A 26,055-nucleotide genomic window follows, 5' to 3' on the forward strand; every position below is an offset into this window, starting at 1 on the left:
ACCACACATTTCTGTAGGTATATGCCAGTATTTTATTCCAGAAAGGGGCACAAACCACAACCAGGATACGTCAATATCCGTAAATAAAAACGGTGTGGCCCAAACGACATAAAAATAAAAAGACATAAAAATTGCACCGTGGAAAGTGAGCTGACGGATTTGGGTTTAAGCGTGATTTACAGCTTCTAGGTATCCAGGATAGATAGAAGCTGTATCTGAAAAAAATGCTTTAATAAAAAACAATTGGTAAAGTTGCTTAAAACACCATAATACATTGTTTTATTTAAAAAATAAAAATAAAAAAGTGTTTAAAGGTTTACATAGGTTTGACACCACAGTACTTGTGGTACTGCAGGTGCCAGGTGTACCCATAGCACATATACCAGTGCTGTATGAGGGATAATATCTTCGCGCCTGTGTAACACGCATTTATATGGCAGCAAGATGCGCCAGCCCGGGGTGCACATACGAGGACTCGGAAAAGGACATGTACAGGTGACAGAATGGACATGACAGGGAGGAGGCGGGAAGGGAGGAGGAGGCCGCGGCCGCACTTATTACGGACAGGGGGCCCGGGGCGGGGCTAAGGACAGGCTGACTGAACATACGGGCGGGCAGGTGTAGCTGAAGACACGGGAGGACGCGGAACTGCAGCATTACCCGCTCACAGGCAGCACAGCCGTCATTTTACTGGAGTAGCCCATTATACAGAGAGAAGCCGGGACCAGCGCTAACATGGAGGCAGCAGCGCTGACTAACAGGAAAATGTGACAGTGAGGGAAGGGGAGGGGAGTAGCCGGAGAAGAGAGGAAGGAAGGAAGGGGAGGGAAGAGGAGCTGGTGGCAGCGGCTGTCACTTCCAGTGCAGCACAGGCAGGAGACAGGGATCCTCGTACACAAGCACCCAGGCTGGCACCTCTGCCCACTCCTCCTGGGTGCCCACTGTAGGATATATACATGACAGGAACTAGCCGTGGATTATCTCCTCTTCTCGCCTGGTACCTCTAGTTTTCCGGTGTAAGGCTCGGTTAGGGGTTGTCTCGTGTGGAGAACACGATAACCATCAAGAGATACCCCCTCCTCATTAACCTTATCTGTCCCTCCTCTCCACACCGATCACCTGCAGCCCACCCCTCCTCCCTCCAGGGGCCAGGACCCTCCTGTGTGTGGGGTGCCCATCAGCTACAGCACCACACCGACCAGAGAAGGGAGGAGGAGAGGGAAGGTGGGGGGTGAGAGGAGAGAGGGATCTGGAGGAGGAGGAGGTGGTGGTGGTGGAGGAGAAGGTGGTGGAACAAGAGGCAGAGAAGGGAAGCGGTGACCATGTGGAAATTTAAGGAATTCAGGAAGGTGCTGGACGGTCTGACAGCCGCGTCCTCCTCCTCTTCATCGTCTGCTTCATCTCAGCCCGGGAACAGGGAGGTGGAGATCCCGGAGTCTCTCCAGTCCGAGCACTTCCAGCTCTGCAAGGTGAATAGTGATGAGTACTATTTATTGCTGGCATTGTCATCATCTCCTGCAGGAGGCCCTCCCCCGTGTGTGTAACATCCACCACTACAGGACACTGCAGCTTCCTCCATCATCCCTCATCCTCCTGAGCCAGGCATAGGCCCCCACATGAATGTGCAGATTCAGGAGCATGTACCTAGAGATCCGTGTCTGGTGACCCCCTGCCCCTCTACACTGAATGACATGCCATGATCTGCAGGTCCCACCACTACTATTCACGTCCCCATGTATAGATGCCTGCCAGTGTTTATTTGTATACGTGCTATGTTCTATGCAATGATCCGGTATTTGTTCCTTTTTTGTAGCCATTTGCGCTGGTCTTGTCCTCGGGTAGCTTGAAGGGCATATGGGAAAGCTCTGCACCATTTACAATTCTTTTTTGGGCTGTGTTTGCTGAGATCAGACTCCCCCCACCTTGTCAATTCCTCCCCCTCTCTCCTCCTCTTGTCAATTTCCCCATTCTGATAGCTGTAATGTCAGCTGTTGTCAAGGTGCTTTCTTATTCCTATGTTTAGTCATAGTTGTTACATCCCTTCCCTTATTCTGATAACCTGTTCTCTCGCCCGTCGCCAGGTCTTCTGCTGTCTTGTATTTAGGATGATGTGTTATTTTCAGTAGTTTTATTCTTTCCTGCAAGTTTCATGGTTGGGTTTAGACAGCTGCAAAATACCTGCTTTCAAATTTTCTATTTCCTTTATCTATATTGACTCTGGTCAGGTATATAACAAGGGTGGAGATAGTCATTTAGACTCGTAATAGGTAAGTGACGCTGCAGGCCTATGGCACAGAGGCTGTAGAATACAGGGATGGCACAGCTGATTGCACATGGCGGGCACAGACCATGATGGCTTCTGTCTGCTGAATTTGTCACTTTGCATGGTTTAGCATTTGTTTACAATAAATAGACATGGGATCGAACTCTAGTATCCTTGTGTTTGATGCTTCGGCTGTTTTATACTGTTTTAGATATTTACACAGTGCTGAATTAGATCTGATATGGATGGACAGAAGAACATCGTACAATGTGTACACAGCTGAACCTGGAGCGCAATGCATCTGTCTGTATATTTAATCTAATCAATGGATCGACAGATCGGAGGAGCAGGGTAACCAAGGCAGCCATAACATTACTGTTACCGCCTACATTTGAGTCACGGTAATGGAGGTCAGTAGAGGCACGTCTTCTCTGGCTCCCGTTGGGATTCTGGGCTATAACCATTAATAGCAGCCATTAGAGTGACAAGAGGGGTCATCCGTTCTGTAAATGGATGTAGCTGAGGGCTGTTGTCAAGAGCTCACCGCATCACTACAGCCCCTGCTTGCTCCATTCACCGTTTGCCAGAAATGCTACCTGTATTCTGCTGGTGCTGCGGGGAGAGCAGCAACCAGGAATAGAAATACCAAATTGCTTACAGTTGTAAAGGGTAATGGATTTACTGTATATAGGGAATATTTAATAATACAATTCTCTAATATATTAGAATAGCTATGAAACTCAGGGCCATTTTTTAACCTTTTGTATAGACTATACACATTTAATGGAGAGCGGACTGCAGTTAGTAAGATGTTGATCTACCAAAAACAGACAGCATAGCACATGACGTTCTTACTAGTTTATCTAGTTTATGAAAGTGCTCAGTCAGCAATGATCTACTTAAAATCACCTGTCAAAATTGGCTATTTTGGGCGATGGCTGTCTAATATGTATGGCCCTCTGAAGCGGTCTCCTAGGCTACAATATATACTTGGCTGGTTGAGAATGTGAGCTGGAGAGGTGATATGCTGCATGTTCCTCCGACAGTCATGACTGTTTACAATGTTGGTTTTCCTGCACCAAGAGCTACCAGTATTCCTGGCACGCACTTTACCTGGTGCCACATCCTCTAAAGTCCACCATGTAGACTTAGGCCTGACCCTGCGGGATCTATTGTGATGTAAGATTGGTTGCATAAAACTGCGGGGGTCTGGATGTTCTATTCAGAATGAAGACCGGTAAACACAAGTACATTATGCCCCTCTAAATGAGGCCTAAGCATTAAATTAGCCCTCAAGCCCACGGCTCCCACCCTATAATTATGTTTTATGTAGGTGTTGTTACATTTTTTTGTTAATTCAGAATTCTAAAATTGTTCATTTTGGTTCAAGACCAAAGTTTATGGGATGGCAAAAAAAAAAACCCTCAGGCCTAATTTATGAAAACCAATGGAGACGGACAATAGAGATACTGCAGAGAGCAACCAATAATATTGCAGCTCATGAAAAATAAAAGCCACTGATCTGGGTTCCTCCACTGGTTGATGCGCTGGAGGAGTAGACTTCGTGTGGGGAAGTATCAAGTTGTCATACAAGACTGGGGCTACACGTTGACTTTTTATATTTTTTTTGTAGTGAGCGTAGAATCTTGTGGTGTTTTTTTTTTAATCCCTTTTTTGCTGGGATTTTAGAGCTACACACTTGTCTCGAGTGATTTTGATGAGCTTTTAAAGCCACTCAATTCCTATGGACAGCAATATCGCAACAATTTTTTTGTAGCGATATAAATACTGTGTGCAGAGCCAGTCTAATCGATTCCTATGGACAACAATTTATCGCTCACTACAAAACAAAAGTTTAGGTTTAGCCCCAGCCTAAAGGGGGGGGGGGATGCCTTCCTCACTCTACATCCCCTCATACTCTTGGATAATAATGCTGCCCATCTCAGTCTAGACCATTTGTATACAGGAGTCCAGTACGTCATACAACATCGTAGACATGGTCTGACCGATAACCCACAGAGATGAAGCTGATAAGACTATCCATTTTTATAATGTGCTTCCTGCTACCTTTTATACATCCCAGAGTTTTATGTGCCATTGCATATACTGTATATCCTAACATGCACTATATGGACACCAGTATTGGAAAACATCTTCCACTCTTCTGGGAAGGCTTTCTATAAGATTTTGGAGTGTGTCTGTGGGATTTTTGCCCATTCATCCAGAAGAGCATTTGTGAGGTCAGACACTGATGTTGGATGAGCGGTCTTGACTCACAATCTCCGTTCTAGTTAATCTCAAAGGTGTTGCCAGTCAAGTTATTTCCACACCAAACCATTACTACCAGATAGAGAAGCGCGATTCGCTTGCATGCAGCTGTTCGGCCATGGAAACCCATGTCATGAAGCTCTTGGCGCACAGTTTTTGTGCAGCTGTCCATGCTATCGAAGGTTTGGAACCCTGCAGTTATTGTGTCTACAGAGCGTTGGTGACTTTTATGCACTATGCGCCTCCGTACTCAGCGACCTGGCTCTGTTACTTTACGTGGTCCTAAACGCTTCCACTTTGCAATAATAATGCTCACAGTAGATTGTGGAATATCTAGGAGGGAAGAAATTTCACGTACTGATTTGTTACAACAGTGACATCCTATTCTAGTACCACGCTGGAATTCAGTGAGCTCTGTGGAACGACTCATTCTTTCACAAATGTTTGTAAAGTCAGACTGCATGGCTAGGGGCTTAACTTTATATACCTGTAGCAATGGGACGGAATGAAACACCCGAATTCAATGATTAAGAGGTGTGTCCCAATACTTTTGTCCATATAGTGCATATTTGTGACTGTTCTCCCCACTCAAGCATTTGTGTTATGTATTTTATTAGTAGCCCTGCAGCACATTACACTCTACATAATAATCTTTTGAAACATTAGATTTTTATTGAAGTTTTTAAAGGTAATACATAATGGACCAAAGTCCAAAAACATAACAATAACTAAGCCGGAGATTTCTGGAAGGGAACCGCAACAAATCCTTCAATCTTCTTAAAGACGTTCCCATAGAGACGTAAATACTGGACAGGACCACCACATATGTATAGGGGATCCTAAATGTCCGCAGCCATGCCAGCATAGCTTGGAATAGTTGGGTGACATATTCTGGTAGGAGTCGGGTACCACCTAAGATGTATTTTTTTTTTCATCAGCTCCAAGTGGCTAACACATTTTTGGCTGGGTTCACAGAGTTTTTTGCAGGCGGAAAATCTGCCTCAAATTTCCGTTTGGAATTTTGAGGCAGATTTTCCTCTCCCTGCATTCTGATTTTCGCTGCGTTTTTCGCCCGCGGGCATAAAACTCTGCGAAATACGCCTTCTCTGCCTTCCATTGATGTCAAAGGGAGGTCAGAAGTGTAAACGCCCGAAGATAGAGCATGTCCCTTCGTTTACCTGCGAGCCGGTTTCAAGGTAAAACAACTCAGAGTGAACTCCCCCTTAGAGTGTTTCGCCGCCCAGTTAGCAGCCTTAATCCATTGTTCTTCCGAGAAAGTTGCTCCCAACTCCCCCTCCCATTTCAGCATATGGTTTTCTCTACAAGATTGACCTAATTTAGGCCCCATGCACACGACAGCAAAAAACCTCCGTTTTTGCGGACCGCAAGCGCGGTCCGCAAAAACGGAGCCATTCACTTTCATTGAACACTGACACCTTTCCGTAGCACTACAGAAGGGTGTCAGTGCCGTGGAAATGTTCCGGGAATTATGGAAGATGTCCGTTCTTTAGCATTTTGCGGGCCGTGCTCCCATACTTTGTATGGGATTGCGGGCACGGTCGTGTGCATGGGGCCTTAAAGAGGCTCTGTCACCAGATTTTGCAACCCCTATCTGCTATTGCAGCAGATAGGCGCTGCAATGTAGATTACAGTAACGTTTTTATTTTTAAAAAACGAGCATTTTTGTAGTTATGCAAATGAGGCTTGCAAAAGTCCAAGTGGGTGTGTTTAAAAGTAAAAGTCCAACTGGGCGTGTATTATGTGCGCACATCGGGGCGTTTTTACTACTTTTACTAGCTGGGCGTTCTGATGAGAAGTATCATCCACTTCTCTTCAGAACGCCCAGCTTCTGGCAGTGCAGACACAGCCGTGTTCTCGAGAGATCACGCTGTGACGTCACTCACTTCCTGCCCCAGGTCCTGCATCGTGTCGGCACCAGAGGCTACAGTTGATTCTGCAGCAGCATCAGCGTTTGCAGGTAAGTAGCTACATCGATTTACCTGCAAACGCCGATGCTGCTGCAGAATCATCTGTAGCCTCTGGTGCCGATGTGGCCGACACGATGCAGGACCTGGGGCAGGAAGTGAGTGACGACACAGCGTGATCTCTCGAGAACACGGCTGTGTCTGCACTGCCAGAAGCTGGGCGTTCTGAAGAGAAGTGGATGATACTTCTATACACCGCCCAGCTAGTAAAAGTAGTAAACACGCCCCGATGTACGCACATAATACACGCCCAGTTGTACTTTTACTTTTCAACACGCCCAGTTGTACTTTTGCAAGCCTCATTTGCATAAATACAAAAATGGTCATAACTTGGCCAAAAATGCTCGTTTTTTAAAAATAAAAACGTTACTGTAATCTACATTGCAGCGCCTATCTCCTGCAATAGCAGATAGGGGTTGCAAAATCTGGTGACAGAGCCTCTTTAAGCGTTAATTTGTGTCCATTAGACAACCCTTTTCTATATAGTATTCTAATTGATGTGTTTTAGTCATTTATAATCGAACTAGAAACATTTTACTTTTATCCATATTGTTATCCAAACTTTAAATGGTGCTCTAAAAATGTTTGTTGCACACACATTGGAAAAATATTCTGAGGTGGATATATATATATCTATATATATATATATATATATATATATATATATACACAGGTGTGCTGCCTGTTTTTGGATTGCTGTATTACTGGGATCTTGGTCTACTCCCATGGGCTTGCACCCACATCTCTAAACTGGTGCTGCTGGATCCTCTGTTTTGCTATATATATATATATATATATATATATATATATATTTCAGATGTATTCCTGCATCACAATATTTTGTTATGCTACAGCTTTTCAGTAGTAAAATGTGATCCCTCATGAGGCCTTGAAAACCTGTACTATGTAATTGGATATATGTGCAAAACACCATCACCAGTGACTAAATACATTTATTAGTAGATACATGTATGGTAAATTACACTAGCTGGGATAAAGATAATTTTGGCTATAGGGGACAGACACATTGACGCAATTTCATGACGTTATTAGCTGACAATAAATGTATGGGAAAGTATAGATAATATTAATCAATGTGTCTGTAGCTATTTGTAGGATTCAGCATGGTTGCTGCCAGTTATCTGCGGTTATCTATACTTGACCTCTACTTTCCCTTTGTATTGGATATCATGTGGCAATCCAGTTCAGTGGTATGGACGCGGCAACCATATTGAATTTAATTTTGGAAAACTGTCCATCAGTTTGTACATGTCCTTAAAGGGGTTTTCCCACGAGAGACATTTATGACACATCCGCAGTATATTTCATAAACGTCCGATAGATGCAGGTCCCACTTCTGGGGCCTGCACCTATCTCCAGAATGTGGCCCCCTAAACCCCATCCAGCCGCTGTGTGTTGCGGCTGAATGAGGTGTTTTCCGACCATGAAAAAAGATATATGGTCGTGAGTTACGTAAAAAGCGTAACTCGCTGAGCTATGCTGTTTCTGTAACTCCAATAGTAGTGAATGGCAGTTACAGAAGCAGCGTAGCATGCGAGCTATGCTGTTTCCGTAACTACCATTATGTTCTATGAGACTTACATAAACAGCATAGCATAGGTCAGTGTAAAAGGGCCTTTAGAGTCTCAACTAAATAAATTAGTTTCGTAAATTATTCTTCATTAACCACTTCCCGACCGCCCACTGTATATTCACGTCGGCATTTGCTGGGCTCTGTGCAGCGCCGACGTGAATTCACGGTGGGTGTTAAAAGCACGATCCGGGTGTTTCAGAGTAGCGCTGACACCTGGATCGCGCTGTTAACCCCTGCCTCTGGTCCCGGAGACATGACCGAGACCTAATTGGTTCAGGTCCCGGTCATGTGATCGCAGGGAAAGTTTGTTGTAGCAACGAACTGGAAAGTTTGTTGCTACAACAAACTTTCCCGGGGACCGATTGCGGGTGCTGCAGTCTGTTATAAGGCAGAACCGGAGGCCGTACAACAGCCCCCGGGTCTGCCATGCACAGCAGCCTATGAGAGCCAGCCGGATGCTGGTTCTCATAAGCTTCCTCTCAGTGTGACTCTCAGCGTCACACTGACAGTTTATAATACGTTACACTACCTAGGTACAACCCGTCCCGCAAAAAACAAGCCGTTACACAGCTTTTTTGACTGAAAAATAAAAAAGTTATGGCGCTCAGAATATGGGGACACAAAAAATAAATAATTTTATCTAAAAGTGATTTTATTGCGCAAATGCCACAAAACATAAAAAAAACTATATACATCTGGTATCGCCGTAATCGTATCGACCCGCAGAATAAAGTAAAATGTAATTTATAGCGCATGGTGAAAAGTGTAAAAAAAGAAAGACGATAAGAAAAATTGTCGGAATTTGTGTTTTTGTCACTTTGCTTGATAAAAAAAATCACCTGTACCAATGAAAACTCCAGATTGTCCCGCAACAAATAAGTCCTCGCACGGCTCCGGTGAAGAAAAAATAAAAAAAGTTCTGGCTCTCAGAATATAGCGACAGAAATTGTGCAGTGTCCAAAAGCGGATAAGATCGGGCGCCATTTATCAGTGCGACATTGGCCACATATCTGCGGATTATTATTTATTTACCGAATTATTATACCCTCTTATTATGTCCTGATGTACTCTGCCCAATTTACACATATCCCCACATCATAAACTGAAATACCAGCAAAACCCCAAACAGAACGGTTACCAAGTAAACTCTGCGCTCCAAAAGCCAAATGGCGCTCCCTCCCTTCTAAGCCCCACAGCGTGCCCAAACACCAACTTACGTCCACATATATGATATTTTATATCCGGGAGAACCCGCTCAACATTGTATGAGGTATTTGTCTTCAGTGGCACAAACTGGGCACAACATATTGTGCGTTAAAATGGCATATCAGTGGAAAATTGTAATTTTCACTTTGCACCATCCGCTGCGCATTAACGCCTTTGCGCACCACGACTTAATAGCATGTTGTGGTGCGGGGGGTTATATATGGAGTGGGCTCATGCGCTGCGCCCGCGCCATATTCTGCAAGTGTCCGCTGTGTATTACAGCTGACACCCGGGACTAATGGACAGGAACAGCGATCGCGCTGTTACAGGAGCCTGTAAAATGACATTATACTGCAAAGCTTTACAAGTTTTGAGGTGCTTTTTAATCTTTATTCTTTGCAAATATCTATTCTTTTAAATATTTTTCAGAAAAAAATATTTTCACTTTCACAGGCAAACTCCAATAAATATAGCAGAAGACCTGTGGGGTCAAGATGCTAACTATATCCCTAGATAAATTCCTTGAGGGGTGCAGTTTCCAAAACCGTGTCACTTTTGGGGGATTTCCACTGTTTTGGCACTACAAGACCTCTTCAAACCCGACATGGTGCCTAAAATATATTCTAAAAAAAGGAGGCAACAAAATCCACTAGGTGCTCCGTTGCTTCTGAGGCCGGTATTTCAGTCCATTACCGCACTAGGGCCACATGTGGGATATTTCTAAAAACTGCAGAATCTCGGCAATAAATATTGTGTTGCGTTTCTCTGGTAAAACCTTCTGTGTTACAGAATAAAATACGCCTCGAATTACTTCCGAAAATATGCCTCGATAGCGTTGGCAAACATCTGCCCATTGAAAGCAATGGGCTGACGTTTGTCTGTTCACAAGAGGCGTATATTTACGCGTCGCTGTCAAAAGACGGCGCGTAAATAGACGCCCACGCCAAAGAAGTGTCATGTCACTTCTTCAGACGTAAATGGAGCCGTATTCCATGGACTCCATGGAAAACCAGCTCCAGTTACGTCCGTAATGGACGCGTCGTTCAAGCGCCTGCACATGCCGTTACGGCTGAAATGACGGGGCTGTTTTCTCCTGAAAACAGCCCCGTAATTTCAGCCTTTACGGACGCTGCCGTGTGAACATACACATACAGCAGCTCATTTTGGCTGGTGCAACGAGCACCGATCAACGAGACAGCTCGTTGATCGGTGCTCGTTTGTTCCTTTCACAAGGAGCTATGTTTGGGGGCGAGCGCTCATTACTACGATCGCTCGTCCCCATACATTTGTATCATGCCGCAAAAGGTCCGTGTCAGCATATGGTGCGTGGCTGCGTGATTTTCGCGCAGCCGGCATCATTGTGACACTCTGTTTTTATGTTTACAAACAGAAAAGCACGAGGTGCCTTTCTGTTTTCATTCATTCTTTTTACTACTGTATCGCGCGGCTCCCGGAAGTGCTTCCGTTTGCCGTGCGCGATTTGCACGCACCCATTCACTTCAATGGGTTTGTGCTGCGCGAAACACGGGCACGTATAGGACATGTCGTGAGTTTTACGCAGTGCACATACGCTGCGTGAAAATCACTGACTGTCTGAACGGCCACATTCATTTACATAGGTCCGTGCGACACGCGTGAAAATCACGCGTGTAGCACGGGTGTATAACAAGTCCGTGTGAATAAAACCTAAATCTGTAGATTAGCTACCTCATAAAACATCCCCACTTGGGAATGCCAATAAGAACCACTCAGATTACCGTCGTTATTTAATGAACTTAGACTACAATAATGACGACTGGAAAACTTTTGTTAATAGATTTTATAAATGAGTAAGTAAAAACAGGATTATTATTATTTTTATCATTCATAAGATTCACGACCAAAGACCGGACTTACTGGTTTTTGATCGAGCACCGATTTAGTCATCATTGATTCCATGTAGACACTTTCCTGGTGTGCAGGGGAAGCAACGGCCTGCATTGAAGAGAACAATTTGCTCAAGACATCTTCTTATTTTGAGTCATAACGCCACGTTTACAGGCACTAATAAAATCTAGCATGGTACAAGTACCCTTTTATTTGACTTTTATATGTATTATTAGCTGAAGTGATATTTGGTTGCATACTATAATTATAACTGAAAGGCTTCCGTACTTTCTTTATAATAAAGCCGTGTGCATTACATATGCTTGGCCTATGGACAGGATGTTTCAGAGATCTGTGGAAGTTCCAAAAGCTATTCAAAAAAAAAAACAAGCCTCGGTAAACGGGCAATGGTCTGTGGTACTGGAGATTCAGGACTGAATTGTATACACTTACAAAATGTGAGCACTATATATGTTTATTAAATCTTAATTCAGTGATATTGATAAGAAAGTAGAGAAACTTTTTTCTGATCACCAATGCAAACAAATAACTGCATTGTTTTTGCCAACCAGTCAGATGCCAGCTTTCACATTGTAATTTTGCAATTATTTGCAAAATTGCTTGATTGGTTGTGATGTGTTGCTATGGACATAACTGCTGACAGCGCTGTATAGAGGAGGTGAGTGCAGTGTTAATGATCCCTATTGTGTCGGTTATGCACGTTGCGTGATCAAGAAATTGATGTTTAATGCCCCCGGGGGTGCGGTCGCAAGTGCCACACTCTGCTCTGATTGACGGCTCTAGAGTCCAATCAGGAGACTGCTAGAGGGAAATAGCTAGCAGCGTCCAGTGAGGAGCACTTGAACATCAAGGGGCTGCCTCAGTGGCACTTGCGATTGCGTCGCCGGGGGCATGACTGACACGAGGTTTTGTTGCACTGCACTCCCCCTCTATATAGCGCTGTCAGCAGTTTTGAAAGCTCAATACTGCTGACAGACTCTTAAAGTCCACAGGTATGGCTCTGTTCACGCTAATACTTTTCCCTTTCTGCCAGGGTTCCAGTAATTATTTCGGCATGAATAGCATAGTCCACAGCACTATTCCTGTTTTAAGACCTATCTTAAAGAGTAAGGGTATGTTCACACGATGAGAGGCATTTACGTGTGAAAAGACAGACGTTAACAGCTGCCTCGTTTCACACGTAAATGCTCCTCCTCGCATTTTGCGAGCCGTCTGAGACGCTCGTAAATCTTGAGCTGTGCTTCATTGAGTTCAATGAAGAACAGCTCAAATTACGTGGCAAAGAAGTGTCCTGCACTTCTTTGCCGAGGCAGTCAATTTACGCGTCGTCGTTTGGCAGCTGTCAAACGACGACGCGTAAATTACAGGTCGTCTGCACAATACGTCGGCAAACCCATTCAAATGAATGGGCAGATGTTTGCCGACGTATTGTAGCCCTATTTTCAGGCGTAAAACGAGGCATAATACGCCTCGTTTACGCCTGAAAATAGGTCGTGTGAACCCAGCCTAACTCATTTTATACATTTTTTGAGGCGTCCTAGTGCCATGTGAGAAGTTTTGATTAATGGGGGTCCAGTTGCTGAGACCCACACAGATTGCTTAAACATAGGGGCAGAAGCTCCCAGCCGAGCGCAGTGCCCCTATGACTGTGGTGGTATAACTTCGGCACTTTTCGGAAAGACTGTTAGGCTGGGTTCACACGACCATGTTACGTCTGTAATGTACGGAACGTATTTCGGCCGGAAGACCCGGACCGAACACACTACAGGGGGCCGGGCGCCTAGCATCATAGTGATGTACGATGCTAGGAGTCCGTGCCTCTGCGTGGAACTACTGTCCCGTACTGAAAACATGATTACAGTACGGGACAGTTGTCCTGCAGCGAGGCAGGGACTCCTAGCATCGTACATCACTATGATGCTAGGAGCCCGGCTCCCTGCACTGTGTTCGGTCCGGGTCTTCCGGCCGAAATACGTTCCGTACTTTACGGATGTAACATGGTCGTGTGAACCCAGCCTTAGGGTATGCGCACACACAAAATAAAAAACAGTCTGAAAATACGGAGCTGTTGATTTTCAGACTTTTTTTTTTTTTTAAGCACGATTTTCGCACTGTTTTTCGCTGCGTTTTTACGGCCGTTTTTGGAGCTGTTTTTCTATAGTCTATGAAAAACGGCTCCAAAAACGGCTGAAGAAGTGACATGCACTTCTTTTTCAAAACAGCCGCGCAAAAAAAATAGCATGTCGGAACAGAACGCCGTTTTTCCCATTGAAATCAATAGGCAGATGTTTGGAGGCGTTCTGCTTCCGATTTTTCGGCCATTTACGGGCAGAAAAAAACGTCCGAAATTAAGACGTGTGAACATACCCTTACTGTAGCTGAAGACTAGCTCATAGACTTCTATGTATTTGATATATTATGGATGGCATTTAACAGTACAGTACTTTCTGCAAGCTTGTTAAATTTATAAGTACTCTTCCTTCACCAATGACCCTGTTGTTCTTAGATTTGACTTACTGGATTCTTGAATTCTATGTTTTGTTTTTCCTTGTGTCAAATCTGTTTCTCCATCTCGAGTTCTTTTTGTGTTTCCATGTGTGTACAGATGCTTTAAGCCAGGATCACACACAATTTTTTTTTTTCTTTTTAGTTTTTGCGTATACACACTAGGGATGTCACGATACCAGAATTTGGACTTCGATACAGATACTTTGTTTAGTATTGTGATTTCGATACCAATTAGATACTTTGCCAACAGTAATAAAAAAAAAAAAAGTTCTCCCATTTTGTGATGAGGCGTGAGGTGTGATGATGAATTTATCCTCCACGTGCCTCAGATTAATAGTAATTAATCCCAGTCATAATGGGTTAATATGTAAGTTACATGATGGGGTTAATTACTATTAATGTGAGGCACATGGAGGTTATATTCATCACACCTCGTGCCCAACAAAAAGTGAGAGAAAGACGTTTTTATTTTATTTTTTGACAGCGTACACATCATAAATGATGCAAAAAAAATTGTTGTGCAGGTTATTACGGCCGCGCCAATACCACATATGTGAATATTTTATGTATTGAGATTTATTTTAATGTTTATTGTAAAAAGGTGTATGTGTTTTTTTTTTTTTAAATGTAACATTACTTTGTTTTTACTTTATTTTTTTAACTTTAATGTACTGGCATATATCTATATTACAGTACATTAGCCTGTGTACTGATAGTACACAGGCAGTTGTTAGCACATACCTAACTATGCCCTACCAACAGGAAATATGGTAGGACAGCCCTGGGGTCCTTCAATGGACCCTGGGCTGTCTGCCCATATATGGTATGTCCCTCAATCGCGTCACAGGAATACCCTGTGATGCGATCCAAGGGGCAACCACCCTTCTCATTTTCCCCTGAATGCTGCTGTCCGCTGTGATCGCAGCATTCACGGGAATAACGGCGGAGATGAAAGGTTTCTCTGATCTCCGCCAGCGGGGCTGCGGCTGTGTAATATAGGCATTGCCCCGCTCCTGACAGGAAGTGCGCGCGTGGCCGGCGCTGCACTGATGAGCGGCGGTTCAGGCACTGAAGACAACACGGGGGTGTTTTGTAGTGCGCCCGCCATGTTCTGTTTTCAGTGCCACCGCTCATTAGTGCAGCGCTGGCCGCATCGCATCATCCTGACACCGCACACTTATCAGGATTCAGGAGGGCAGCAATGACTGTATCACACAGCCGCAGCCCCGCTCTCATACATTCATGTGTTACTATACTGAGCTGTGCAGCCGCACAGCTAACTATCGAAATACATTAAATAATGGTATCGAACCGTTTGGGGATGCAGAGTATCGAAACAGTATCGAAGTTTCGATGCATCGTGCATCCCTAATACACACCATTCCTTTCTTTTGGATCCACTACTGGCTTTGGCTAAAAAAAACACATCAAAACTGTGTGTGTGATCTTGGTCTTACTCGATCCTCTACTTTAACCCCTTCCCGACCACCCCACGTAGATTAACGGGCTGCAGCACTGGTCCTTGTGCCTGCAGCCCATTAATCTACGTGTGCTCCTAACAGCGCACACAGGCAATCGCCGCAGCCCGGCATCTCACAGGACAGGCTGCTACTAGCAGCATTAGTACTGGGGGAAAACATCAGCTCGGATCACAGCGATGATCTGATCCGATTAACCCCTTAAATTTGGCAGTCAATAGCGACCGCCGCATTTAAGTTGTTACAACAAGATCGGCGCTACGCGATTGCGGGGGCCGATTGTTGTTATGGCAATCAGAAGCCTAAGGGTATGTGCACACACACTAATTACGTCCGTAATTGACGGACGTATTTCGGCCGCAAGTCCCGGACCGAACACAGTGCAGGGAGCCGGGCTCCTAGCATCATACTTATGTACGACGCTAGAAGTCCCTGCCTTGCTGCAGGACAACTGTCCCGTAGTATAATCATGTTTACAGTACGGGACAGTTGTCCTGCAGCGAGGCAGGGACTCCTGGCGTCGTACATAAGTATGATGCTAGGAGCCCGACTCCCTGCACTGTGTTCGGTCCGGGACTTGCGGCCGAAATACGTCCGTCAATTACGGACGTAATTAGTGTGTGTGCACATACCCTAACAAAGGCTACCGGTCTGCCATCTATGAAAGGCCAGAGGCAGGACCTAATATGCCCCCTGTTAGTGTGAAACTGACAGGTATAATACCCTGCAATACATAAGTATTGCAGGGTATTATAACAACAATCCAACAATAGGATCTTCAAGTCCCCAGTGGGACTAAAAAAAAAAGTTACATTTCAAAATAATAACATTTAAAAATGAAAAAAGAAACTATGCATAATTGGTATTGCCGCGTCTGTAATGGCCTGAACTATAAAAATATAATGGCATTTATCTCACACAGTGACCGCTATAAAATAAAGAAAATAAAAAAAACGATACCAGAATCGCTATTTTTTGGTCACTTCAGCTCCCAAAAAATTTAATAAATAGGGATCAAAAAGTTGCATGTACTCAAATGGTACCAATAAAAACTACAGTTTGTTCCGCAAAAAACAAGAACTCGCACAACTTTCTTGATGGGAAAAATAAAAAAAATTGTGGCTTTTAGAATATTGCGACACAAAAACGAAATTTTTTTTAAGACCGTGATTTTATCGTGCAAACAACGTATCGCCGTAATTGCATCGACCCGCAGAATAAATTAAATGTCATTTATAGCGCACGATGGACGCCGTAAAAAAAATAATAATAAAAAACGTAAGTTTTGACGTCCTAATTGCACTAAATTCAGCAAAAAACCTATGGGATCAAAATGCTCACTATACCCCTAGATTCATTTTAGGGCTGTAGTTTCCCAAATGGGGTCACTACTGGGGGTTGTGCACTGATTTGGTCCCGCAGGGGCTTTGCAAATGCTACATGACACCCGAAAACCAATCAAGCAAACTTGAGCTCCAAAAGCCAAATAGCGCTCCTTCCCTTCTGAACCCTGCAGTATGTCCAAACAGCCGTTTATTACCACATATGGGGTATTACCGTAATCAGTAGAAATTGCTGTACAAATCTTGGGGTGCTTTTTCTTCCTTGTAAAAATTTATAATTTCTAAGTTTTATTGGAAAAAAATGTGATTTTTTTTAATTTTTACGGACGAATTCAGCAAAAAACCTGTGGGGTTAAAATGCTCTATACCCCTTGATAAATTCCTTGAGGGGTGTAGTTTGCCAAATGGTGCCTTTTTGGGGGGTTTCCACTATTTTGGCCCCACAAGACGTCTTCAAACCTGACATGGTGCCTAAAATATATTCTAATAAAAAGGAGGCCCCAAAATCCTCTAGGTGCTCCTTTGCTTCTGAGGCCTGCGCTTCAGTCCATTACCACACTAGGGTTACAATAATGAGTTCTTATGTGTAATATTAATTATTGTTTAATTGTGGGCCAATACCCGCTTTGGTGATAATTTGATAAACCACTTATCTTTATGGTTATGTAATTATTTATATGATCTATGTATGTTTTATATTTTAGTTTGATTATGCATATATGGGGACGTTTATGGATATACATTTGAATAATATTTTTATATATAGATTTTTTGTTTTGAGATTATTTATATCATTTTCACGTTTTGTGATATTTATTTATTTTTGTATATTCTATTTTTATTGGAATATAATTTGATAACACAACTGATACAGTATAAAGTTATTTTACTGATCCTTACTTAATAGTGTTTTATTATTTTCATTATACACCATTCACGATTAATTTCACTTAGTATTACTTTTGTGTTTGCGGGTTATTGTTTGGGCGATTGCAGGATTGGTCTGGCGTGTGGGTTGGACCCGATGTACTGTCCTGAGTGGAGGGCCCCCGCTCGTTTGGTGCATCTGGTGTCCGCCCCGTGTTTGGTCTTTGCTGGCATGGTCCTTGACAATCACTTGTTTATTATTATTTGTCATACACATTTAATACACATTCAACACACATTCATTATTCTTAATACACAGATATACTCTTTTGTCTTGATGAACTATCAATAAGTGTACAGTGTATACACATATATATGTTTATACGTGTGATTATATGTTTTTTAGAGATATATATTTTCTAGATATATTCTTTTATATACTAATTTAATAATTTTTGTTTTTTGTTTTTTGTTTTTGTTTTTTATTTATTATTTTTATTATTTTCATAATTTTTCTTGTATTTATTCATATACATTCATTTATTAATTACACTGGTTATTACACACGTATGTGTGTATATATTTATATATATATATATATATATATATATATGGGTATATATTTTGCATTATAATTGCTCATTTGTATAATTTTCTATATATATATATATATATAAATACAGAATAATAGAAATATAATTATATAAATAATTTGCGTTTTTATACATATTTATATTTATGTTTCGTCATGGAATTATCACTTTATGAGTTGGTGCAATAAGTATAGGCATTAATTTAATCTATTTTTGATTGTTATTTAATACCATCCTCTTATATATCCTGTTTGATTGTTGTTCTTTTGTGTACTCTTATTGGAATGAATAATGCTATTTATTTGTTCTATAATATTCTTTCAATAGCATTGATTAACATATACTAATGTTTTGTTTGTAGCGATTCTTTTAGATTCCATGTATGACATGGGGGTTCTTGATTGATTCAGGGATTTGTCCAACTGACTAAATCTAGATGTTAATTCATGCCGTGTTGATGTGTTATGGCGTTGTCATAGTTACCCGCCGTGTATTAGGATAAACTGCACGGTCACTAATGGGCTGAGGGGCGTGACCCGCTCCGTTCTCATGGGTGACACGCATCGGTGTGCGTCATTAAGTGACGGCGCGATGCTGGTTACTTCATTGGGAGTGGTTTTTCCCTGCCGCACATCATTGGTTACTTGCCTCCGTGTTCATGGGATTTAAACTTCAGCTGTCAGTGTAGTAGCACACCTCCTGACGAAGGTTGCGAAACGCGCGTCGAGGTGCTCGGTGTCCAGGTGTATCATTTCCTCCATCATGTCCTCTGCAGGTATAGTCTACTCATTGTAGTTGATATTCCTTCCCTTTTTTGACACAGTGCTTTTTGCTTTACTTACATCATTGCATCATTGGCACTGGAGCGACTTGTTATTGCAGCACTATCCATATCAGTTCCCTGGTGCTCTGATGCTGGTCTTGCATATAGATATACATATGGATATGCATATGAGTACTTGCATATAGATCTACATATAGATATGCATATAAGTGCTCTTATATCCTTCTTTAAGGGTACATGCTTTTCTGCATGAGGACTTGATACCATTATACTCACCATACTTACCATCTTTATTCATCATAAACCTGGCATATATTTTATGTTATTTTAATTGTCTATAGTATATACTTGGGAGGGGGGTTCAATTTTTGTATCTTCATTTAATTATTTTTGTATTTATGTGTAATAAATTATTTGTTTTGATTAAATAAAATTATTTTGATTAAATATTATTATATCAAGATTTCTTCTTTGGTTTAGTGAATATGGATATGTGATTTCTTGAACATGATATTTTGGCTAAGTAAATATATATATAGGTTATAACACTAGGGCTACATGTGGGATATTTATAAAAACGGCAGAATCTGGGCAATAAATATTGAGTTGCGTTTCTCTGGTAAAACCTTTTGTGTTACAGAAAAAAATTGATTAAAATAGAAAAAAATGGATTCAAATTAATTTTCGGACAAAAAAAAAGGGATTTGTAAATTTCCCCTCTACTTTGCTTTAATTCCTGTGAAACACCTAAAGGGTTCAGAAACTTTCTAAATGCTGTTTTGAATACTTTGAGGGGTGCAGTTTTTAAAATTGGGTGACTTATGGGGGTTTCTAATATATAAGGCACTCAAAGCCACTTCAGAAGTGAACTGGCCCCTGTAAAAATAGGTTTTGTAACGTCCTAGAGAAAAAAAGGATGTTCAAAAAATGATGCCAAGATAAAGTAGACTTATGGGAAATGTTAACTAGTAAATATTTTGTGTGGTATTACTATCTGTTTTACAAGCGGATACATTAAAATTTTTAAAAATGCTAATTTTTCCAAATTTTCTCTAAAGTTTGGTGTTTTTCACAAATACTGAACTTATTGATCACATTTTTCCACTATCCTAAAGTACAGTATGTCACGAGAAAACATTCTCATAATCTCTTGGATAGGTAAAAGTATTCCCAAGTCATTACCACATAAAGTGACACATGTCAGATTTGAAAAAATCGGCTGCGTCCACAAGGCCAAAACAGGCTGCGTCCTGAAGGGGTTAATGGACTGCAGTTTTCATTCAGTGCACTAGATATTTATGAGAATGAGGGAGTAGCTCCAAAACTGCTGCCATGTGGCTGTTGATGCTTTCATTGTCGGTTTTTACCATAATGAAATAGCTTTGAGAAATAAACTGCTTAATGTAGATCTATAAGAAGGTTATTTGTTGTACAGTAGCTGCATTTTATATAATTTTAGACATGCATGAAGCTTACATCTGCAAATCAGAAATGACTATAAATTAAGGATGATAAACAAGTGGTGGTAAATTTCTTACAGTTCATCTGAATTATTGATTATTTTTAGTCTTGGTAGTATAGCCCTTCAATACAAGAATAATTTCAGTGCTCTATGACCACGGGTCATTGATGCCTTTATCTGCACAGCCAAATTTTCAGTTGAAATGCCACATGCGAAGTCCTAATGCACATGGCCGCATTCTGTATCCTTTTCACATGGATCCAGAACACTGTGCTCATCCTGTATATAATATTATACTGTACTGTAGCACAAGGAGATTTTATTTTATTGCAGAGAGCTTCTACCAAAGTATTGCTTTTAGGGGGGAATTTTTTAATCTGAACTACAGATCCTTAGGCACTCGGTGCCTCCATACAGAAACCAAAAAGTACCGTCATTTTTAAAAATGGCATATTTCATAATTTAACCCAAAAATAAATTAATTTTTTTGTAGGGATAGGGAACTTTTTTCCTACAGGTATATTTATCGCATATAGATAGGTTATGGCAAAAATGCTTGATCAAAGGGGGTTTGAGTTCTGTGACGTCTACTTATTGTGTAAACAAAGGGCTGGGGCTTAACCCCTTCCCGCGATTGGGCGTGACTGTACGTCAGGATTTCCCGCATTTGGACAACCAAGCTTTAAACTGTCACCATGTCAACAGACACGGTGACAGCGTCTTGATCGCAACTGTCATAGACAGTTGCCGAGCAAGACTCGCGGCACAGGACTAATCAGTGGTCCCGTGCCGGCAAAGCGCTGTGATTGGCCAGTCAGTACTGACTGGCCAATCACAGTGCACGTGGATTGTTTTGCAACTCCGACTCTGACAAGCTCATTTCTGTCAGATTTATTTTTTGGGCTGGATTTTATGGAATGGGTGGGTAGGTTGGCAGTGGGACCTGCCATTCCTTCTCCCTCCATTGCGGGTTTTCCAGGTTGTCCTCCTTAGTTACTAAAATGTATTCTACCCCTAGATGAATACCTAGAGGCTTGTGACTTCACAATTTAAATATTCTCACTATACCCCTAGATGAATACCTTGAAAGGTGTTACATTACAAACTAAATCTTCTCAATATACCGCTAGATGAATTCTTTGAGGGGTTTAGTTTCCTAAATGGGGTCACTTTTCTGGGTTTCTAATGTTTGACTCCCCAGAACCTCTGTTTTCATGACACAGGGCAGTAAATGCCATTGTAGTAGGCCTCAGATGTTGCATGGTGCTCTTTACATTCTGAGCCCTGCCATGTGCTCAAACAGCAGTTTATCTCCAGAAATGGGGTATTGCCGTACTCAGGAGAAATTGCGTAACAAACTCCGGGTGCTTTTTCTCCTTTAACCCCTTGTTAAAATGATGAATTTGGGGCTAAAGCAACATATTCTTTGGAAAAAAAACTACATTTTCTTTTTTTACTGCCCAGTGTATGAAACACCTGTAGGGTCAAAATGCTCACTATACCACTTGAAAAATTCCTTGAGGGGTGTAGTTTCCAAAATGCAGTCACTTTTGGGGGCTTTCCACTGCACTGGTACCTTAGGAGCTTTACAAATGCGACATGGTGCAGTGAAATATATCCAGCAAAATCTGTGCTCGAAAAGCTAAATGGCGTGCCTTCCCTTCCGAGTCCTGCCACTTGCCCAAACAGCAGTTTATGACCACATGTTTGGTATTTCCGTACTCTGGAGAAGTTGCTTTACAAATGTTGGGGTGCATTTTCTCATTTATTTGTTAGTTAAAGATTTTGAAGTAAAGCTACATCTTATTGGAAAATAATGTAATTTTTCATTTTCACTGCAAAATTCTAATGAAATCTATGAAACACCTGTGGGGGGCAAAATGCTCACTACACCCCTAGATGAATTCCTCAAGGGGTGTAATTTCCAAAATGGGGTCTTTCTTGGCGTGTTTCCTTTGTTTCGGCACCACAAGACCTCTTTTAACCTGACATGGTGCCTTAAATATAATCTAAGAAAAGGAAGGCCCTAAAATCCACTAGGTGATCCTTTGCTTCTGGGGCCTTCATTTTAGTCCATTAGCACACTAGGGCCACATGCAGGATATTTAAAAAAAACTGCAGAATCTGGGCAATAAATATTCAATTGTGTTTCTCTGGTAAAACCTTCAGTATTACAGGAAAAAATTATTAAAATGGAATTTCTGAAAAAAACAAATGAAATTTGTAAATTTTCCTTCCACTTTTGCTTTAATTCCTGTGAAACGCCTAAAGGGTTAAAAAACTTTCTGAATGCTGTTTTGGATACTTTGAGGGGTGCAGTTTTTAAAGTGGGGTGACTTGTGGGGGGGTTTCTAATATATAAGGCCCTCAAAGCCACTTCACAACTGAACTGTTCCCTAAAGTTCTAAGCCTTGTAACGTCCTAGAAAAATAAAAGGATGTTCAAAAAACGATGCCAATCTAAAGTAGACATATGGTAAATGTTAACTAGTAACTATATTTTGTGTGGTATAACTGTCTTACAAGCAGATACATTTGAATTTAGAAAATGCTAATTTTTTGCAAATTTTCTAAATTTTGGTGTTTTTCACAAAAAAATATTGAATCTATTGACCAAATTTTTTCACTAACATAAAGTACAACGTGCCACGAGAAAACAATCCGCTAGTACTGACTCTGCTCGGGGACTCTTGAATTCCCTGACATCGCTGTTTACATATGGACAGCGATGTCCTGGGCTTACCCAGAGCTGGAGTCCCGGGCAGAGCGCTAGTATAGTCTCTGCTCTGGGACTCTGGGGAAGCCTCTGACATCGCTGTCCATACATCGACAGTGATGCCAGAGCGGAAGTCCCAGTTATGTCACGAGTACAGCTGGAGTCCCGGGAAGAGTCTACTAGCGCTCTGCCCTGGACTCCAGCTCTGGTGTTGCCCCTGACATCCATGTCCATATATGGACAGTGATGTCCGGAGCAGAGCTGGAATCCCAGGGAGAGTGCTAGAAGCGGCTCTGCTCCGTGACTCCAGCTCTGGGCAAGCCCCTGACATCACTGTCCATATATGGGCACTGATGTTACTAGCTTCCCCAGAGTTCCGGCGCAGAGCCTATACCAGTGCTCTGCTCTGGGACTCTGGCTCTGGGGTTGCCCCTGATACCACATTCCGATCCAGGAGGATCCCCTGACGTCACGGTGTTTGGACAGTGACGTCAGGGACTCCAACAGTAGGAATCCCCAGCCAAAGCGGGGGCGACGCTCTGGCTGGGCATTCCACTTCTAGAGGGAGCCCCAATGGAGCTATCTACTTGGGGTGTGTTTGGCAGCATCTGCGGAGGGCACTGTGGCAGCATCTGCGGAGGGCACTGTGGCAGCATCTGCGGAGGGCACTGTGGCAGCATCTGCGGAGGGCACTGTGGCAGCATCTGCGGAGGGCACTGTGGCAGCATCTGCGGAGGGCACTGTGGCAGCATCTGCGGAGGGCACTGTGGCAGCATCTAAAGAGGACACTGTGGCATTATCTAGGGGTGTGTTGCATTATCCGCAGAGGGCACTGTGGCAGCATCTAGAGAGGGCACTGTGGCAGCATCTAGAGAGGGCACTGTGGCAGCATCCGCAGAGGGCACTGTGGCACTATTTAAAAAGGGGCTGCCCAATCTTGACGTGTGTCTGTCAAACACTGCAAATTGAGCCGCCGGACTGCATTTAGCAACACTTAAAGAGGCTCTGTCACCAGATTTTGCAACCCCTATCTCCTATTGCAGCAGATCGGCGCTACAATGGAGATAAGAGTAACGCTTTTTTTTTTTTTAAAACGAGCATTTTTGGCCAAGTTATGACCATTTTTATATTTATGTAAATGAGGCTTTCTAAAGTACAACTGGGCGTGTATTGTGTTCGTTACATCGGGGCGTTTTTACTTCTTTTACTAGCTGCGCGTTGTGTATAGAAGTGTCATCCACTTCTCTACACCACGCCCAGCTTCTGGCAGTGCAGACACACAGCGTGTTCTCGAGAGATCACGCTGTGACGTCACTCACTTCCTGCCCCAGGTCCTGCATCGTGTCGGCCACATCGGCACCAGAGGCTACATTTGATTCTGCAGCAGCATCGGCGTTTGCAGGTAAGTCGATGTAGCTACTTACCTGCAAAGGCTGATGCTGCTGCAGAATCAACTGTAGCCTCTGGTGCCGATGTGTCCCGACACGATGCAGGACCTGGGGCAGGAAGTGAGTGACGTCACAGCGTGATCTCTCGAACACGCTGTGTGTCTGCACTGCCAGAAGCTGGACGTTGTGTAGAGAAGTGGATGATACTAAAATACACAACGCCCAGCTAGTAAAAGAAGTAAAAACGCCCCGATATAACGAACACAATACACGCCCAGTTGTACTTTTACTTTAAACACGCCCAGTTGTACTTTAGAAAGCCTCATTTACATAAATATAAAAATGGCCATAACTTGGCCAAAAATGCTCGTTTTAAAAAAAAACAAACGTTACTCTCATCTCCATTGCAGCGCCGATCTGCTGCAATAGTAGATAGGGGTTGAAAAATCTAGTGACAGAGCCTCTTTAAACTGGAAAACTGGATTGTTGAAATAAGCACATGGAGAAATATCTCAAATTTTAAACCTAGCGGTATTATTATAGTAATGTAGTATTATTATTATTTATTATTATTATTATTATTATAGTAATATAGTGTTATAGTAGTTCAAATAACTAATTGATTAACAATAATTTTGTATTGTATCAAATTTGAAAGTAATGCGGCCTGTCAACTTCCGATTTTTTTTCTATATGTGGCCCTCTTACCCGGCTGAGTTTGAGACCCCTGTTCTAAACTATGCAGAGGGGGGGCCACAGCTACTTCACATGAGCATCAGGTAGGGATCCGGCAGTTGAAATCGTATACAGTTAGGTCCAGAATTATTTGGACAGTGACACAATCTTCATGATTTGGGCTCTGCATGCTACCACATTGGATTTGAAATGAAACAACTGAGATGCAATTGAAGTGTAGACTTTCAGGTTTAATTCAAGGGGTTGAACTAGGGCTGGGCAATTAATCAAAACCGAAATTCAGCGCAAGTAATCGACATAGTCTTGTGAATTTTGGTTTTATGAATTATGTGGGACTTTATACTGCGTGGAGGGCAGTTATGGAAGGCATTATACTGTGTGCAGGTCAGTTAAAAGGGGCATTATACTGTGTGGGGAGCACTATGGGGGCAATGCACGGTTTGGGGGAGTGTCGGGGTATATTATATGCAGTAGTATACAGCAGGCTAATTTATTTTTTTTCTCCTTTATTCCTTGTAGAAATTGAAAATTTCCACGTTTTGTCAGAAAAAATTTAATTTTCAATTTCACAGTATAATTCCACTAAATTCAGCAAAAAGCTATACCCCTTGATAAATTCCTTCAGGGGTGTAGTTGACCAAATAGGGTCACTTTTGGGGGATTTCAACTGATTTGGTCTGGCAGGGGTTTTGCAAATGCAACATGGCATGCAGATCTTGTTGGAATGGTTTTTGGGTGCCAAGTAGCGCTCCTGCCTTTGAGCCCTGACGTGTATCCAAACAGCAGTTTATTACCACATATGGTGTATTGCCGTACTCGGGGGAGAGTGCTTACAAATTATGGGGTGCCTATTCTCCTTTAACCCTTGAAGAAACAAAAAATATCAACATTTTAGTGGAAAAAATGTTGATATTCATTTTCAGGGCCTAATTCCAATAAATTCCACCAAAAACCTGTAGTGTTTAAATGCTCACTATACCCCTCGATAAATTCCTTGAGGGCTTCAGTTTCTTAAATT

General features: G+C 42.4%; 1 protein-coding gene across 4 annotated transcripts in view; it reads left to right on the forward strand.

The window, feature by feature from the left end:
* The first annotated feature begins 584 nt into the window (after positions 1-584).
* The window catches only part of STXBP5 (syntaxin binding protein 5), a 396,458-nt gene continuing 370,987 nt past the window's right edge, over positions 585-26,055 (forward strand). For all 4 annotated transcript variants that reach the window (XM_075862864.1, XM_075862866.1, XM_075862865.1 and 1 more), the window contains exon 1: positions 585-1,469. In XM_075862864.1, coding sequence (XP_075718979.1) covers positions 1,323-1,469 — 147 coding nt within the window. In that variant the 5' untranslated portion in view covers positions 585-1,322. The remainder of the gene's footprint in view (positions 1,470-26,055) is intronic.

The sequence above is a fragment of the Rhinoderma darwinii genome, chromosome 4 (assembly GCF_050947455.1).
Source record: "Rhinoderma darwinii isolate aRhiDar2 chromosome 4, aRhiDar2.hap1, whole genome shotgun sequence".
Classification (NCBI taxonomy): Eukaryota; Metazoa; Chordata; class Amphibia; order Anura; family Rhinodermatidae; genus Rhinoderma; species Rhinoderma darwinii.